Source organism: Chlorocebus sabaeus, chromosome 23 (genome assembly GCF_047675955.1).
Source record: "Chlorocebus sabaeus isolate Y175 chromosome 23, mChlSab1.0.hap1, whole genome shotgun sequence".
NCBI classification, from domain to species: Eukaryota; Metazoa; Chordata; class Mammalia; order Primates; family Cercopithecidae; genus Chlorocebus; species Chlorocebus sabaeus.
In genome coordinates, this window is record NC_132926.1 from 81,448,526 (window position 1) to 81,468,139 (window position 19,614).

The window sequence follows — 19,614 nt, forward strand, 5'->3', positions numbered from 1 at the left end:
CTTAGAGAAGAGCATGATTCCTGATTTAGTCAAAAACCAAAAATTGTGAATCCCAACTTTATATCTAAGACTCCTTCATTCTGCATTGTGGAGATAAATATATATATATTTTGTTAAATGCATGAGGCTGAGCATTTTGTCCATTTTTGTGCACTATTGTATGCATCTCTAGAGCTTAGTAGAGTGCCTGGGGCACATGGTAGTTAATCGGTGCTTTTAATGAAAGAATGAATCTATCCAATTTGCTCTGCCCAGCGGGATATCATCTTACAGGCATCTTGAATTCCTCATCATTAAAACTGATTTCACATTATCCAACCCATAATTCTGCTCCCAGAAATTTACCCTGAAAATCCGCCCCCAACAATACAAAAATACATCTGCACAAAGTTATTCATTGCAGTACTATTTATAATTACAAAACAACTAAAACCTACCTAAATGTCAAACCATAGGTGACTGAATAAACCACAGTTATCATGCTATAGCCACTATTGAATATGCAGCTGTAAATAAGTATATATATATATATAAAATAGCCTCTATAGAGTAATACGTAGCTCTATGTCATATATGTTCATATACATATGACATAGTAAATGACATGACTTATAGTTACATATTACTCTATAGTGAGTATAATGCATACATATATATGGCATGACTTATTGAAAATATCAAATACAACAAAAAAGTATAATAGAGCATATATAGCATATTACATCTTATGTAAGAAATGAGGTAAACATAAGAAATACAGGTTTCTGTCAACTTTTACCAAAAAAACTATAGGGAAGATAAACCAGAAAATAATGAAGGTGTTTATCTTCAAAGGATGAGGTGGGAAGAATGGAATAGAGAGTGGAAAGTATACAAGAGAGACTACAACTTTTGTGTGTGTCTGTATATATTTGTGTGTGTTTAAATTTTATGTATAGTATTAACTTTTGGAAGCATGTCTGTGTTTTCCTTATAAAATAAAACAAAAATAGGAAAGGAAGAAGAAATCTAAAACAGAAAGCAAACTAAACTAAATTAAATTATATTTCAAATGACTACTATGAGCATACTGAAGAGGAGTGTGGGAAAGAACTAAGCCAAATTATTTATGAACACAGTATCTGACTATATATCCTTAGTACTGGACATGATGGGACAGTGAGGAGAAAACTGCAAACTTTCATAAATTTTTTTAGAAAGTTTTTTTTTAAGCAACGCAATTCTTTAATAGGCAAAGAAACTCAGAAACTAATTCAGTTTTATTATAGGACTGAACTGATTAGTAGAAGTATTGAAGCCAGACATCTCATGACAGTAGAAAAACACAATTATGGAAAGGAAGCAGGCCAAAAAGAATCCAGTAGAGACAAACTGGAATGGGAGGTGTGAAGTGATAATATCTAAAGTACACATATATGTGTGTATACACAAGCACATGGACACCAGGTGTATTTATGCATATAATACATAAATACATACATTTAGTGGAACTGTGTGCTGAAAGGCCCAGAAACAAAGTCAACCCAGTTGCAAAGAATTTACCGAATGCCCATTCAAAGAAACCAGGGCTCTATGGAGAAATGCCTGCTTTCAAGGCTGAATCCAAAAGGATCTAGAACATCTGGTGAGGCTGGAAAGTAAGGAGGTATTTAAAAAAAATGGGACCGAGTTACAAGGACAGAAAACATTTTGAAGAAGCTCCCACTGACCATATCTGGGACCACATGTGCACTAAAATAAGTACAGCAATGAATTGTGAACCTTTGAAAAAGAGAATATCATCATTACATATTGAGATAGATAGACAAGGAAGAAGAGAAGGTTTTTACTTATAGGAGAATGTCAATGCTGACTGGTAAACAGAAAAGAAATAATGAAGTTTGAAAATAATTGTGTTCTAACTTTCATAACGAAGATTATATCAGGCAAGAACATGGGGAGAAATTTAGATGAGAAATATGATATTTTCATGATTGCAAAACGTTTCCTCATTAGTTATGGAGGGGAAAAATCATTAACACAATGGAGAAATTGAGGAAAACCTTAAACAGGTGCATAAAAATTATCACTGCTAATGAAGTACAAGTGGACATCTGTGTTTCCAGATATGATACCTTTAGGAGATAGCATGAAGTAAGTAGTATTTCAACTAAGAATGAGGAACCTGAATCTAATTATGAGGAAACATCAGAATATCAGATAAATACAAAATGAGAGGAATGAATTCTTCTGTATACATACTATGAGAGAAAAAAAGAACACTCAAGAGAATAAGATAAAATGTTAATAACTAGTAAATCTGGAAAACAAGTATGGAATATTGTGTACTGTTTTCATTCTTGTAAACTTTCTGTAAGTTTAAAATTATTTCCAGACAAAATGGATTTTTAAAAAAGTAATGCGTGAATATATGCTTCTTGCAGGAAAAAAATCAGATAGATATAGAAGGAAAACTGAAGATGAAAAATAAACTGTTTCTTTTCCCCGCTGGCAGCCAAATTTTCACAAAGTCAGAATTTTTTTTGTTTGTTTTGTTCTGCTCTCTAATGTATCTCAAACACCTAGACCAGTGCTTGGCAAGTAAATAGCTGGTACATCATTCATTTGTTGGATAAATTAATGGATAGGTAAATAGTAATGTGCTATTCCTGTCACTTTATTTAGATATATATTAAAGTTTTGCCTTATTTATTGAGTAAATTGGGTCAAATTACTAAATAACTCAAGATGATTTCATTCTTATCCCTGAAACATGCTTTACCATTATTATAATCAATTCTCACTCTTTCACTCTGAAAACAGGACCTACATCTTGGTTAAGATGTTTATTAGGGCAGGTAATTAATACTTTCCAAAGCTGCTTAAATAATTCACTCCTCTCTGCCTTTCCTGCTGTATCTGCAATGTAAGTCATCCCATGCCTTTGCACCATCTAATTACTTTTCTTCCTTGTCACTTTACTCTTTATCTTGGTCTCCTTCAACCCACGCATTCAGGGTAACCTTCAAAATAGAACTTTGTAATCAAAGTTTCCCTTCTCTTAAAATTTTCAAAATGACTTTTTATGGCCTATAGAATTGATGATTAGCATAGATTACAACTGTTTCATGAACTTTTTATTTTTCCTTTTTTACTGAGGTATAATTGGCAAATAAAAATTGGATATGCTTAAGGTGTTTACCTTGATGTTATGATGTGCACATACTATGTGAAACAATCACTGCAATCACGCTAATCAACATATCCATCACCTCTTGCGATTACCATATTTTTGTGTGTATCAAGAACAATTAACATCTACCCTCCTGTCAAATTTAAAAGTATACAATACTGCATTGTATTGTTAATTATATTCACATTGTTGTACAAGTTAGTTATCTCGCATAACTTACTCATCTTGCATAAATGAACTTACTCATTTTGCATAACTAAAATTTTGGATCCCTTGACTAACATCTTCCTATTTTCCCTTCTCTGCAACCCCTGGCAACCCCTATTCTATTCACTACTATAAGCTTGACTATTTAGATTCCATATATAAGCAAGATAATGCAATATCTGTGTATGTTTGGATTGTTTCAAATAACATAAATTCCTCCATGTTCATCCATGTTGTTGCAAATGTCCAGATTTTCTTCTTCTTTTTTTAAGGCTGAATAATCTTCAATAGTATATTATACATGTAATTATATATATATATATGTCATACTTTTCAAATTCATTTATCCATTGATATAGTTTGGCTGTGTCCCAACCTAAATCTCATCTTGAATTGTAGCTCCCATAATCCTCATGTATCATGGGAGGAACCTGGTGGGAGGTAACTGACACATGGGGGCAAGTTTTTCCCATGCTGTTCTCATGATATTGAATAAATCTCATGAGATCTGATGATTTTATAAAGGGTAGTTCCCCAACACATGCTCTCTTGCCTGCCATCATGTAAGATGTGCCTTTGCTCCTCTTTTGCCTACTGCCATGATTGTGAGGCCTCCCCAGCCGTGCAGAACTGTGAGTACATTAAACCTCTTTTTCTTTATAAATTACCCAGTCTCAGATATTTCTTCCAAGCAGTATGAAAATGGACTAATACATCTGTCAATGCACATTTAGGTTATTTCCACAACTTGGTTAATGTGAATAATGCTGCAGTGAACATGGGAGTGCAGATCTCTCTATGCAATAATGATTTCCTTTGGATGTATATCCAGTAGCAAAATTGCTAAATCATAAGGTAATTATATTTTTAATTTACTGAGGAATTTCTCTACTGTTTCCCATAATATCTGTGCCAACGTATATTCCCACCAACAGAGTCATGTGCCCATTTTAAAATCAGATTATGTGAGTTTTTGGCTATTAAGTTATATGCATTCCTTATATATTCTGGATATTAACTCATATATATATACACACACATATATATATGGTTTATAAATATTTTGTCCCATTATTTAAGTTCCTTCTCACTCTGATGATAATCTCCTTGGCTGTGCAGAAGCATTTTAGTTTGATGCAACCCCATTTGTCTATGTGGATACCACTGTCAAATGCTTTTTCTGAGTCTACTGAAATGATCTTGTGGCTTTTTTTTCTTTCAACCTAATAATGTGTTCTGTTGCATTGATTTGCATACGTTGAAAGATATTTGCACTCCAGGGACAAAGCCCATTTAATCATGGTATATCATTTTAATACGTTGCTGAATTTGGGTAACTAGCATTTTATTGAGGATTTTTATATCTATGTTCATCAGGAATATTGGCCTATAGTTTGCTTTCCTTCATCTGGCTTTGATATCAAGGTAATACTAGCCTCATAAAATGAGTTTTAAAGTGCTGCTTCTTCTATTTTTCAGAATAATTTGAGAAGGACAGGTATTAATTCTTCTTTAAATGTCTAGTATAACTTACCCATGAAGCCATACGGTCCTGGACATTTCTTTGTTGGAAAGTTTTGGCTACTGATTCAATCTCCTTATTTGTTACTTGTTTGTTTGGACTTTGAGTTTCTTCTTGACTCAAGTTTCATAGATAATATGTTTCTAGGAATTTATACATTTTTCTAGGTTATCAAATTTGTTGGCATATAATTGTTCATAATAGTCTCATGTCTTCTTTAATTTCTGAGGCACCCATTGTAATTTCTTCTCTTTTATTTCTGGTTTTATTTGAGCCTTTTTATTTTTTGCTTAGTCTAGCTAACAGTGTATTGATTTTATCTTTTCTAAAAACAAAATCTTAATTTTATTAATTTTTCTCATTTTTTTCAACTCTATTTAACATATTTCTACTATAATCTTAATTATTTCCCTCATTCTGCTAATTTTAGGCTTAAAGTGTTTTTATTTTGCCACTTTCTTAAAGGGTAAATAACAAGGTTGTTTATTTAAAGTCTTTTTTCTTTCATAACATAGGCATTTATTGCCATAAACTTCTCTCCTAGCAATGCTTTTGCTGCATCCCATAAGTTTTGTTATGCCATTTTTTTTTTGGTCTTAAAATAGCTTTTAAAATTCCCTTTGATTTCCTATTTGACCCAGCGAATGCTCAAGAGTGTGTTGTTCAATGTATTAATCCAGTCTTTCGTTGCTATAAAGACATACCTGAGACTGGGTAATTGAAAAGAGGTTTAATTGGCTCATGGTTCTGCAGATTATACAAGCATGGTGCCGACATCTGCTTGGCTTCTGAGGAGGTATCAGGGAGCTTTTACTCATGGTGCAAGGTGAAATGGGATCAGGTACTTCAAATGGCAAATACAGGAGCAAGGAGGAACAGGTGCTACACACTTAAAACAACCAGATTTCATGAGAACTCACTATCATAAAGACAGCACCAAGCCATGAGGGATCAGTTCTCATGAATCAAACATCTCCGACAAGACTTCAATTCCAGCATGGAGGGTTACAATTGACACAAGATTTGGCCTGGAGGTATATTCAAACTATATCTTTTAGTTTCCACATATTTATATTTTTTCCTGTTTTCCTGCTGTTATTGATTTCTATTTCTATTCCATGGAGGTTAGAAAAGATACTTGGAATAATTTCAATCTTCTTAAAGTTGTTAAGACTTGTTTTGTGACCTAAAATGATTTATCCCAGAATGCATCCCATGAGCACTTGAGAAGAATGTGAATTCTTCTGCTGTTGGGTGCAAAGTTCTGTATATGTCTGTCAGGTCCATTTGTTCTATAGTGTTGTTTAAGTCAGCGGTTTCTTTAGTGATTTTCTGTCTAGATATTCTATTCATTATTGTAAGTGGGATATTAAAGTACCATAAATTATTTCATGACTGTCAATTTCTTGCTCCATATCTGTAAATATTTGCTTTATAATTTAAGTGCTCTGATAGAGTCACGCTAATTGTCATATCTTCCTGGTGAATTGACTCTTTTACTATGTAATGATCTTTTTTTTCTGTCTCAAGAGATAGTTTTTGAATTACAATCTAATTTGTCTGATAAAAATTTAGCAACACCTGCTTTGTTTTGGTTACAATTTGCATGGAATATCCGTTTCTGTCCCTTTTCTTTCATCTTATGTGTGTCTTTAATTGAAAGTGAGTTCCTAATGGACACATGTAATTGTTTTGTTCATGTTTGCCTACTCAGGGTGTAATACTATCAAAATGTATACTTGATGAACATATTTTCATTAAATGAATAAATTATCAGCATTACTAAAACTTCCTTTAAATGCATATGTGTGCATATATAAACAGCTTAGATAGATGGATAGACAGATATATAGATACAGATATACAGGACTTAGTAGTCCAATTTTTGTTGAGTCATCTTCTTTTCTGTAATCCTAAGAGATTTGTTTTCTTTGCATTTGTACCTGACTCTGCACTCTAATTCTCCTTCACCCAGTAATCCTTCTGGATTCCAAGATGGCTTTCTTTATTAGGTTGAATCTTTGTTGCCTTTTTTTCCCATTCTATTTACATTGGCATTTATTCTATACTCATGTCATTTTATTTATCTAAACCTGTTAGGAAAGGTCTTAACACTTAGTGAGAATAGATCTCAGTATAGATGTTACAGCTGTATGATCAGACCATAAACAATTAGTCCCCCAATTCTGCAAGGCAGCACTATTTGCAAACACTAGAACCCAACTAAAAACAAAATATCTTCAGAATACAAAAAGGAAACTAAGTTTACTAAGTATTTCTCTCACACACACAACACACACACACACACACACACACACACACACCCAAGTTAATACATATTGCAAGAATGAAGGAATTAATGGGTCCTAGGGAATAACTAGGTGATGAAATAATCTGTACAACAAAACTGCATGACACAAGTTTACCTATGTAACGACCCTGCACTTGTACCCCTGAACTTAAAATAAAAGATTAAAAAAAAAAGAAATTTTTAAAAATTATTTTGAGATGGTATTCTATTGTTTGTATCTATTTCAGCAAAACAATGTGAATGTGAGCTATGGGGTAGATAGCAAAAAGAACTTCAGTAAACAGAATTGAAGAAACTGTGTTGGAATATAAGCTGTTAAATGAAAATCTATTTTACTTCTTCAGTTTACTTGTCAAGGACTTGCTTCCTGATTCATGGAATTAAACTATTGGGATACTTACCTTCGAGGATGATTGGCATCAAACAATGTGTTGTCATCATCCTCATCATCTTGTTCTAAAGGTGTCAATTCCATATTTTCTATGTTAGTGTCCAAAACTCCGTATCTCCTAGTCTTTCGGTTTCTTCTTCTCATCCTATAAAATAGAACAAATTAATGAATAAAAAATTATTTAATATGGCATAGATGATCCTTAGTTTATATTTATTTGTAAAATAAAATAAATTAATATTCTGTTTCTGACATAGAAAGCACTCAGTATCAGAAGGGTTACATTTCAGATATGCAACAAATTTACCACCTAGGATTAAACGTTATGAAACAAAACCTACTCCTACATGTTTACGTGCCATCGCCTGTTTCCTCTGTCTGACATACTCTCTTCTCTGTGTCAACTGATGGTGCAGACAAATAACTTTTAAGCCTTAGTTAAGGTACTGTACTTTAAGTCTTAATTTTTAAAGGCTTAGGTCAGGTACTTCTTTAGCGAAACCTCCTGCTCCAGCCTTTTCCCCATGTTCTCCATGCTTTCTTACCACTGTTTAGATGTCCCTCTTAGAAACTGTACGTATATGCATGTTCACAGACTAAACTGATACCCCACAACTCTAGCTGCATACCAGAATTACCTAGGAGTATTTTTTAAAGTCCCATGTTTAGGCCCTAACTGAATCAAAATGTACAGCAAAAAAGAACTAAATATCAATATTTTGTTGAGGTTCTACATGTGATTCCAATGTGATATAAACCATTATCTGAGATCAGTGGTTCTTGCAGTGTGGTTCTCTGGATCAACAGAATCACAGTCACCTAGGAACTTACAAGAAATGCAGATCTTCATGGCTAGCCCAGACCTAGTGAATGACAAACTTTGAAGATGGGGCCCAGAAACCTGTGTTTTAACAAACATCTCTTAGGCTTTTGATGCATACTCAAGTTTGAGAACCGCTGGCTTAGTGAAATTGAACAGATTCAAGGGTGCTTAATATTCATTATTATTAGCTGTATGTATGAAATCTCAAGATTTAGAGTCCTACTTCCAGTTTGTGTCTCAAATAACTTGTTCTTTTCCTTCAAATCATTTACCTTAATTTGCATTCCTATGTGCTGATGTATATGTTTATGTGGTGTTTATTCATCAGTCTCTCCCAGTAAGTTCTCTGAGGGCAGCAACCAAGACTGGTTTATTCACCACTATATAACCACTTTCTAGCATAGTGATGTATCAATTAAGATGTTTCTCAATTAGTTGCGGAGGGTCTGAGTGACTTCTACCTTGGCGACCAAAACTATGACCCTGCAAGGAATGCCTAAGTCATCTCCAAACCAACAACTTCAACTCCACACACAGCAAAATGTATTTCACAAGAGTGTCCACTGGAATTTGAAAACAAAATAGAAAATATTTCAGTCAGTTATCACAAGTAAAATCGGTTTACATAAACTCTGATTTACTCTGTTTGACACAAGTGGGATAAGAAATACTTGGGCTATAACATTAACTGTAAAGAGCAACATGAGCCTCTTCAAACATGCCAGTGAAGCCCCTGGAAAACAAACTTACCTGCAACAAATACTTGAGTCTTACTAAGCAACAGGTATGATATTAGCTTCTGGGTGTAAAGTGCCTGGTCTCAGGGTTAAAATTTACAAAATGTTACTATGTGTGAACACAAACCAAGAAAATTTCCACCAGTCATTATCTATAGAGCTATCTATATATACGTCTAAAGTGATGGCACAGGAAACAGAGAGTTAAGCATAGTGTTTAAAGTTACAAATGTAACTAATGAAAGGGTCAGTAAATATTAGTACTAGAAAAAATGAAGTAGTATGAAATACAAAGTACTCTTTCTTTCATAGTGAGAAATTAAGTATGTTTAGGTTGTTACATTAACAAGTATGTGTGTGTGTGTGTGTATGTGTGCCCACACACCCACACACACCATGTAGACCAGAGGTCTAAACTTTCTCTGTAAAAAATTAGATAGTATTTTATGCCCTGTAGGACATACTCTACTATGTATTCATTTAAATTTTTGTTTTGTTTACCACCCTTAAAAATATATAGATGGATGATTGATAGATAGACAGATAGATAAAACATTCTTAGCTCTTAGGCTTTACCAAAACATCAGCAGAAGGAATTTGGCCTGTGGGCCATACTTTGCTAACCTCTGATTTAGACTTATGAAAGTAATTGGCAAATAAACAAAGAAAAGAAATAATAAATGTATTGTCTTTAGAAAGTAGAAAGTGGGCATGGTGACTCACACCTGTAATTCCAACATTTTGGGAAGCCAAGGCGGGCGGATTACCAGAGGTCAGGAGTTTGTGACCAGCCTGGCCAGCATGGTGAAATCCTGTCTCTAGTAAAAATACAAAAATTAGCTGAGCATGGTGGGGTGCACCTGTAATCCAGCTACTCGGGAAGCTAAAGTAGGAGAATGGCTTGAACCTGGGAGGCAGAGGCTGCAGCGAGCTGAGATGAAGCCACTACACTGCAGCGTGGCCGGCAGAGTGAAGACTGTCTCAAAAAAAAAAAAAAAAAAAAAAAAGAGAGAGAGAGAGAGATAAAACTAGAGGAAAGTTAGTTGACTATTCATGCTTTTGAATCATATTATTTAATGATATCTGCATGCAATTGTTTGATTTTAAAAAGTGATTACATAAGAGTGAGTGAAACTAGTTGGAAATATAAGTTAAGGATATTGAGAGTTAAAATTTCTCTTTCCTTTTGTCAGTCTTTTGCTAGTTTTTGAAACCATATGGGTTCCAAACATTTTGACATTTTTAGTCAATAAAGTTAATGTCATGTGAAATTATTTTTGGAAATAAACTAGATTCTCCCAGGTCATATATATCAGTTAATATGTTAACCTGTCATTGTTAGTCACAGGACAGGTTGGCTAGTCTTAAAACAAACAAACAAAAAATGATACGAATGTAGGGCTTAAAGACTTTAACATTCTGCTCATCTTATGTTCTTCTCTACATTTAAAGTCTTTAATGATTCCTAATCTTACAATAAGCAGTCAAACTAATATTAGTCAAACTAATAATACTGTTTTCCCTATCTGTGTATAGCCTAAACATTTGGCTGCATTGGTTTGGACATTTTATTCTTTATTCTATCCTTTAATTTAAATGTGTATGTAAATACTATCTTCTAAAAATGAATCCAAATTCTTTAGAAACAAGAACCTATTTCATATATAAAAACAGAATATTGTTAGGCATCAAAGAAATGGGTGATGTAGTTCTAATCTAAATGAATTTACTGTTTTAGTATATGTGCTGACTCATCCAAGAATAAGTAAAAAATGCTGTATATTATTAAATAAAATTTAAACCAGAAATGTAATTTCTCTAAAAATGTCTTTGCTCTGTTCAAAGATATAGGGAGTGATAATTATGTGGTCATACAGCTACATGGACACATAAAAACATCAACTATGATAAAACACATACACTCTATTACTATATGGGGTGATTCATCTCAACGAAGAAAAAGAAAAAAAAATTATAAAGCTTTCAAATAACTTGGGTGATTCAACAAATACTACTGAAAATACTAACAAACATTAAGCATAAAATAAAATACACATTAAAACACACCAAAATTTTAAGTAAAAAGGTTACTTTGTCTTTTAATATGCATTGTGTATTATTAAAAAAAATAAAAATGAGAGCTTTAATATTTATGCAATTTTAATAGCCATGGTTCTTTTCTTATAAATGAATGTCTTCATTAGGCTCATGACACCCAAACTCATCTACATGTGTGTTGACAATTACATATATATTATACACACACGTAGATATAGACAAATATATGTACACTTTTCTACTAGACATAGTAAATGCATTTGGAAATGTAGAAACAAATTTTGCCAGCTTCTAATAAAAATAAAAATAGAGACTTTACACATTTGCACAGAGGAAAGTATGGAAGCCTGAGCAGGCAAAAGAAAAAAGCTATATGATTACTCATATAGAATTATATTCACTCATCACCTGGTATGCACAGATAAATGATCCTGGTCAGATGCTTTCTAGGTATTCAAGTTAATATTCAAATAGCTGCCTTAATATAGATGCAGATTCCTTAATGTTCCAATACACTCAGGTTGGTAAGAACTATTTCTCTTCCAATAACATGTATATAAGTTAGAGTATCAAAATAAAACTAAATCACTAAAGTAAGTTTGATAAAATTTTATGTAAAAATATATGATGCCACATAAAATAAACACAACAGAATAAAATTCCATTTCCTTTCATTGCTCTATGAAAGGGAGAACAGTGATCAGTGTAACTTGCTGTGGCTTGATATATCCACCTAAGTTTGCTGTAATTTGTTGTATCTACCTGATTTGATATTTTCCCTTCTGTTTTTTTTTTTTCCAAAGCTAGCCTGAAGAATATATTATTTACTATTCACACACATATACACACTCCCTTATGTGGTTAGACATAACGATGAAACAGTAAATAATAATCTATAACTAAAACAAAATTTTTTTCTTGACTATTTTTAGAAAAAAGTAAACTAGTGACCAAGAATAAATGTGAAACTTTCTTTACCCCTGAAACATAAATGAATAAAAATTAGAGAACCACAATTGTAGTTGTCTATACTTTTCATCAGGAAGTCCAACCCAATTGAATATATGACACATAGTAAAAATTATTTTGAAGAATTTAATATCATTCTCATCTTTATTCCCCATTTCCACAACCCAATCCATCAGTTGTTAGTTCCACTTCTTCAAGAATCAGATACTAATAAGGGATGTGTCTGCATGTTACAGGTTGAACTGTATCCTCCAAAAATTCTTATGTTGAAGTCCTAATCCCTGGTACTGCAAAATGTGATCTTATTTAGAAACAGGGTCTTTATAGAGGTAATCAAGTTAAAATGAGATCATTAAGGTAGGCCCTCATCCAATGTGACTGATGTCCTTATAAACAGGGAAATTTTGGAGACAGACACGCACACAGGCAGAACGCCATGTGAACATAAAAATGTCATCAAAAAGATCAAGAGAGGCCTAGAACAGATCCTTCCCTCACAGATCTCAGAAGGAACCAGCCCTGTCAGTACCTTGATTTTGGATTTCTAGCCTCCAGAACTGTGAGACAATACATTTCTGTTAAGACAGCCCACTTGTACTTTTTTGCAATAGCCCTAACAAATTAATATAGAATACAAGAGAATTGTTAGGGAAGGGCCTGTGAAGGATACAGAGAGAGAGAAAAGGGAAAATAAAGAGATCTTACAATTGGTAATAGAGGTCTGACACCTGTGAAAGAGTAGAAAGGAAGGACGACCAGCTAGAAAGAGTTGTAGCTTGAAGTGCAGTTCTGGAAGAGTCTTCACCAGGCCAGTGGCATGTCTGTAAGCAAAGGTTGCCCATTAGTGGAGGTCCCTGTTAGTCAGGATGGCCAGGTTCTGCTCCACTCAGTCATCAGCTAGGGACAAGTTTAGGGGTTATTGTCCTGGCATGAATGCTGTGATGGACCCAAATCTGTGACAGCAGGAGGATGTCAACCAACTTTGCTTCCTGTAGCATGTTCTCTTGAATGGAGGTCTGATTAGTGTATCTCTATGGCTGCCACAATCACAAGGTATTATTGATTGTATTTCCTAAAAATAATTTAAATTCATTTATATTGCTTCACCATACCACTGCTGTCCTCTCATCTCTTCCTCTGCCGATTAAAATAGCTTCCTAATTCACTATCTCTACCTACTCTGGTCACCCATTAACCTTCTCTTCATTCTCTAAAACCTTCAATGGTTTCCTATTACTCAACATTAAGTAATGAGTCTATAATATATGGCCTACAAAGATGAGCACAAGATGGACCATGTATTCATCTTTAGCCTCATCTTGTTCTTTGCTCCACATTCCACTCCAGGTTCTGAACTCCAGCCTCACAGCCTTCTCTCAGTCCCTCATGATGGCCGTGCTTTCTCTGCCATTGGCCTCACACTCTTCTCCCACCTACCACAATACTGTTGTGTGAATGCCTGCTCATCTTTCAGCTGTCAGCTTAAATATAACTTCCTCAGGAAACCCTTTTCTGTTCTACCTAACTAGGTCACAGATGTCTACTATTGGCTTCCACTGAAACTATATACATGTCCTTTAAAGTGCTTATGAACAGTTCACTTGTATACCTATTTAAGTAACTGTTTGTCATCCCTACCAGACATTTGATTTTGTGAGAGCAGGAGCTGTATCTATTCTTATTCACCACAGTAGCCACAGCACACAACTTCTGTCATAAAGTTGATGCCTGATAAATATTGCTAAATAAATTAATTGACTAAAATATATAGATGCACAATATTTCTTCCATTTTCTCTGTATAAGAAAGATATCTAAAATTTTATATATAAATTATCACCCTTGGAATAAAACAAGCCTGAAAAAACATCATTTCCAGATACATACCACAACAAAATCTAAGGGAGCTAGCCAAATTTAAAATCATAATATGAACCTCTGGAGGTAACAGCTTCCTGACTCAGGACAAAAAAAAAAAAAAAAAAGTACTAGGATATTTAAAAACATTAAACACGTACTCACATCAGGAGCTCTAAGATTTCATTTAGGATGTTTTAAGTATGGTCCAGGCAACTGTCATACTCTAACCCAACTAGAATCCCTAATATTTAGCTTGTATCCTATGCTGAGGAGTTTTATTTTTGTCCTTTTGGTATGTAAATTCACCATATTCTAAAAACACAGTTTTCCTTCATATATATTACGAATAACTGAAGTTTATCCTTTCAAAAGCCAAACTGGCTTTTTGTACTACTTTTAATTTCTCAGCATTCTATATGGAACCATATTCAATGCTAAAGATATTCCTGCCATCCTATAGAGAAGAAAATGAAATTTTTTAAAAGTCTTTTTTTAACCTCTCAGGATCATTATAATTAGTGACCTTGATATAAACTCTTAGGAGCTATTAAAATGCATTTGACTCCATGTTGAAGTTTGCAGATTGTATTTTTGAATTCCTTTAGATTTTTTCATATTATTTAAAACCCCTCTCCATTAGCCTGATAGTTATCAAGCTCTGTCCCTACCACAATCTTGACCACGTGTATCATTAACTAGAAAGTTCCTCCAATGAGGTATCCTGCTACTACTGAATTCTAATAAAGTGTTTACTGCTAACACCCGAAGGTCAACAACAAAAAAAATCAAAAGCATGTTCATCAATGTTCAGGACACTGCAACCTTGTTTTCCTTGATAGATACCTTTTCTCTCCCAACTCCTTGTAATTCAGCACATACAATCAGTTCCTGTGCTTAGGTTTGTCTCCTGTTGAGGGCATGTTGGCAGACACCCCCAGGTAAAGTAAATCCTAAATCAGTGTTATATAGTTTGGCTTTGAAGTATTCCATATGAAAGTATGTTAACACATAGTTTCCTTGTCATATCTCCTCTTTGTCTTGACATGGATTACTTTGTCTTCCCTTTTAGGCCCTAAGGCTCAGGATGTGAGACTTGATAATTCTTCTGACCTCCATTTCTAAAAATTTAGCATGAATTTATTTCCCAATCAACCTTAAAGTCCTAGCTACAGTTCAGTACCCCCCAAGATTCATCCTTTGTAGCCCCTCACTGGCTCTATGACCAACCTTTCATTCCCCTTACACTGACTCTATCTACAGCCCTGTCAGTTCTACCATCTTGCTGATTATAGCTTTAGCAGTTAGGTACCACAGATATATATACATAGATACATACACATATATATATACACACACATAAATACACAGAGATTTAAGTTATACATAATACAAATATACATATATTTATAATATATAACAATATTTGTATATCTATATATTTAAAGCTTCTATTTCATAAGTGATAAAGTTAAAGTATAAAAATGAAAATAGTGATAATATTAATAGTTTATGAGACAGAGGTATTAAAAACATTATAGTAAAACTCCCCCAGATAAATTGTAATTGGAATTCCAGATGGAAAAACATGCAATTAAGAAGAGCTGATGTTTTCTGTGCCTGCACATACACCAGGCATTAAGCTAAACAGCTCATAAATATTACCTGATCCTCATGACAATCCTATAGGTTAAGTGCCTTCATTTCATCCACAGAAAGGCAGAAATTAGAGAAAATTAAATGTGGGACAGTGAATGGTAGAGCTAAGATTCATACACAAGTATTTTGACTACTGAATCTGAGTTTTAGAATATTGAGACAAAATGTATTCCTAATGAATCTAAGTAGTTTTAATGAAGGTCAAAAAATTAGGTGAAAACAGTTTGCTAAACTTCAAAACAACTATCTCACATTATACCAGACTAGATAATTGTTTTAGTTGAGCTATATTTTCTAATTCATCCTTATGTAGTAAAAATAATAATAATAACTTGGCAGCTACTCACATTAACAAGTATAATTATGTTGTTTTGATTAGTTGTTGTTCTGATGAGTCTGTCTCTTAATTTTGATCACTATAATAGAATCTGCTTTGTTTAGAGGCAACTTTCTTCTTCTGGCTTAACAGAACCATGCTTTTGTTTAGACAGCAATTGAGCCCAGCTCTAAGGAGTACATAATGGCCATAATAATTGATTCAAACCAATCATGAAAATATAATTTTCCTTTTGCCAGTCATTGTCTAGGAGTAAGCAGATGAAGCAGTTCAGAAAAATGAGATGGAAGGGCGTGTCTCTGGTAGTGGGGTTTCCAGGAAAGATTTTTCTCCCTGATTAAAAAACAAAACAAAAGGATAGAGAAGGCCTCCCTTCTTGCTTAATATACTATTGAGTGAGAACATAATATTTAGAGCAGAGGTAGGCATCCTATAGAAAGGCAAGCGTGGAAAAGTACGGAATTCTTAATAATCTCCCAAAGTCACTGAACCAAACCTGGGCCTATTCATATACATGATAAGTAAATGACAACAACAAAATATTTCCTTGTGTTTAACTGACTTTTAATTGGATATTTTATTATTTATAGCTAAAAACCTCCTAACTGATAAGGACACTTAACATATTAGTTTATCTGAGCCACATTGCTATTGTATATCATCTGGATGTATCTTTCCTTGTGATACTCTTTAAGAATCTTTCAGGCAGGTTCTATCAGCAATCCCTCCACTTTGAATAACAATCAAATGTTTTATCAGCAATTTTCAATCTTAAATAACATTGCCACCAAAAAGCTCACTAACTTTTCACAGCTTCATTTTATACTTGTTTTCTCAGCTTAGCACACTTTTCCCATCTCCTTGTAGATCATATCATTCCCATCACATTCTCTCAGAGATTTGGCAGCCCAAATTGAAGAACATGACTGTTTTCAAACTGGGCTCTTCAGTGTCCTAGGTTTCTGTGGAGGTGTGGCCAATCAGTGCATTATTGCTTTTAGTTAGTTTATATATTAGGATCCCACCATTAAAACAATATGGAAATCTACATTATTAAAACAATGCACAAGACATGGTATCATGGAATCTATCATGTCCACTGTCCCTAGACCTCAGAAAAACTGCTCCACTCATACTTTTTTAATGAATGGGCAGAAATGGTTAATCATATTTTCTACCATGACAAATCACTTATTTCCACTGATAACTAATACAAGCCTGGGATGAGCACCTTTCTAAACTACGACTGTCAATCCCTATGCTAGATTGTGACGGATGATGTGGCCTAACTCATAAAGATAAGATAAACCAATCAGAATATCAACTTTGGGAAGTCAATATGGAAGAAAATATGCATATATATATGCACACATGAACATGAGTCAGTTGTAATGGGTGATAAAGACTAAAGGAGTCAAAATGACATTATATAGAATAAAGAGTATGACAAGTCATGGTAGATCACAAGAAAGCAAAAACTCAGAGAAGCCAAAAGCCATGGGATAGAAAAACATCTACACAGTAAGCAGTGGACAGCAAGCAGAAAATAAAAACAGGTAATTAAAGAGTAGATGCATTTCGTTGATTGTTTATGGCAGCATCACTTTTTGAAGAATTGAGATAGTTTTGCAATGGGTATCAATGTGTATCTGGTATAGTGCATATAATAAGATAAGATAGCAAAGGGAGATAGTGCAGACCAAGCTAATGGCAAAAAGTATTAACTGTGTATTATTTCCAGGCTCAATAGAAATTTGTTTTACTATTTTTTAAGATGCAAATTCATACCAATGAAAGAGTAAACATATAATCAATCAATTACTTCAAGAACTCACTGAATAATATAGAAGAAATGGCAAAAGTAGAGTTCAAACTGAGTTCTGCAGGAGCTTGGGCACTCTTCCAGCAATATGACCTTTGGTCTATCGCTTCATATGGCAGATGCTATTAGTGTTCATCAAATCTTGACCTCCATTCCCCTGCCCCCTACACATAATACCTACTCACTTCCCATAGGAGCCTCATGACTAGGACTGGTCAATAAAACATGAACAGATGTAACTGTGACATTTCTAGGTTAAGGCGTTTGAAACTTCCTGTGCATTCTCTGGTGTCTCTCACCAAGCTCTGACAACTGTGAAAGACATATGTTGGCATGGCAAGACCAAACATTAAAGCCAGCTAAATTGCTGTTACCACATGGAGGACAACTGTCTTGGAGGATAGCCCAAATCTGCAGCTGAATTTTCTTAAATAATAAATAGAATTTTATTGTATTATGACATTTAGATTGAAGTTGTTTGTTCAACTGTAGCTTGTACTATACTGATTAAAATACATAGCTTCTCATATCAATTTCCTAATTTGAAAAATTATCTATTCACCTCAGAGTTGAGGCTGAAATAAGATAACATTTACCAAATAATTTTATAAGGTTTTTTTGTATACATCTATATAAATTTAAGGTATCTATAGTATACATAATGACAGGAAAAATAATAGTTCCTTTAAACAAGAACTATAAGTGATAACACAAGGTTAAAATTATGTCATATGTTTTATTAACATGTAACATATATTAATAATGTGAATTTTGTTCTATAGACTTCAGTAATAAAAAAGTTAAAACTAAAACTATTATATTAACTAGAGGAATAAAGGCATGCATGGAAAATTACACATATGCTCATATGTATGTAAATAGCACAGAAACGCAGAGACAGTTTTATCTTTTGGATGTTTTGCTTTACTATTGAGATGACTGGTGAACACATAAAATTACAGTATAAAGTCAAATCATAGTATATATTACCACTTTTACATTACAAAAGCATAATACAGTTTGGCTATACAGAAAGAATTGACATTACATGCCAATCAAAATCTTATAACAGTCAACATCTTCATGTTTTTCTACGAATTTTCAACTCTATACCAACCTCTTCTTCCAGAAAATAAAAGGATTATTAAAGAATATAGCAATAAAAATCTCTCCAAAAATGCCAAGGAAAACCTGATTTCTTAAGAAAGTGACTTTAATTACTATAAGATTCTCAATTTATGATTTAAGTATTTCTATAGATATGTTTTATATCATACTGAACAATGCAAATTACCAACATATCTTTCAACCCAATTTCAAAATTTATCATATTTCTCATATTTTAGAAAAGATCAAACCTAAGTAATTTTTTAAATGTAGTCTTCACCAAAGATAAAATTAAAATCAAATGCAATAATATAGAAGAGAAATACCAAAAGGGGCACTGGAGATCATGACAAAAGAACTCAAGAACCTTGAGGAGTAGGAGTAGAGGTGACACTCAAGATATTTAGCTATTTAACAACTGGCAGGGCATAAGGACCATCTAGTTAGAACAGATGTTTCCTGTAGCAATGGGTCCAGGAACACTGATAGAGTGTATTGGTAGATACCACCTGAGCATTGCTACCAGTTGATAGTAATGTTCAAACGCTATTGATTTTGTTTTCAGAAAAACTTTACAATAACTCACCAGAAGCATCTCAATCTAATTTCTCCACTGTGTCCCACATTGAACCTCTATCAATTA

The 19,614-nt window shown here is 33.6% G+C and overlaps 1 protein-coding gene across 1 annotated transcript in view; it reads right to left on the reverse strand.

Moving 5' to 3' along the window:
• FAM174A (family with sequence similarity 174 member A) overlaps nucleotides 1-19,614 on the reverse strand; it is a 44,088-nt gene that overhangs the window by 14,947 nt on the left and 9,527 nt on the right. Inside the window, exon 2 of the mRNA XM_008014046.3 lies at nucleotides 7,614-7,748. Coding sequence (XP_008012237.3) covers nucleotides 7,614-7,748 — 135 coding nt within the window. The remainder of the gene's footprint in view (nucleotides 1-7,613; nucleotides 7,749-19,614) is intronic.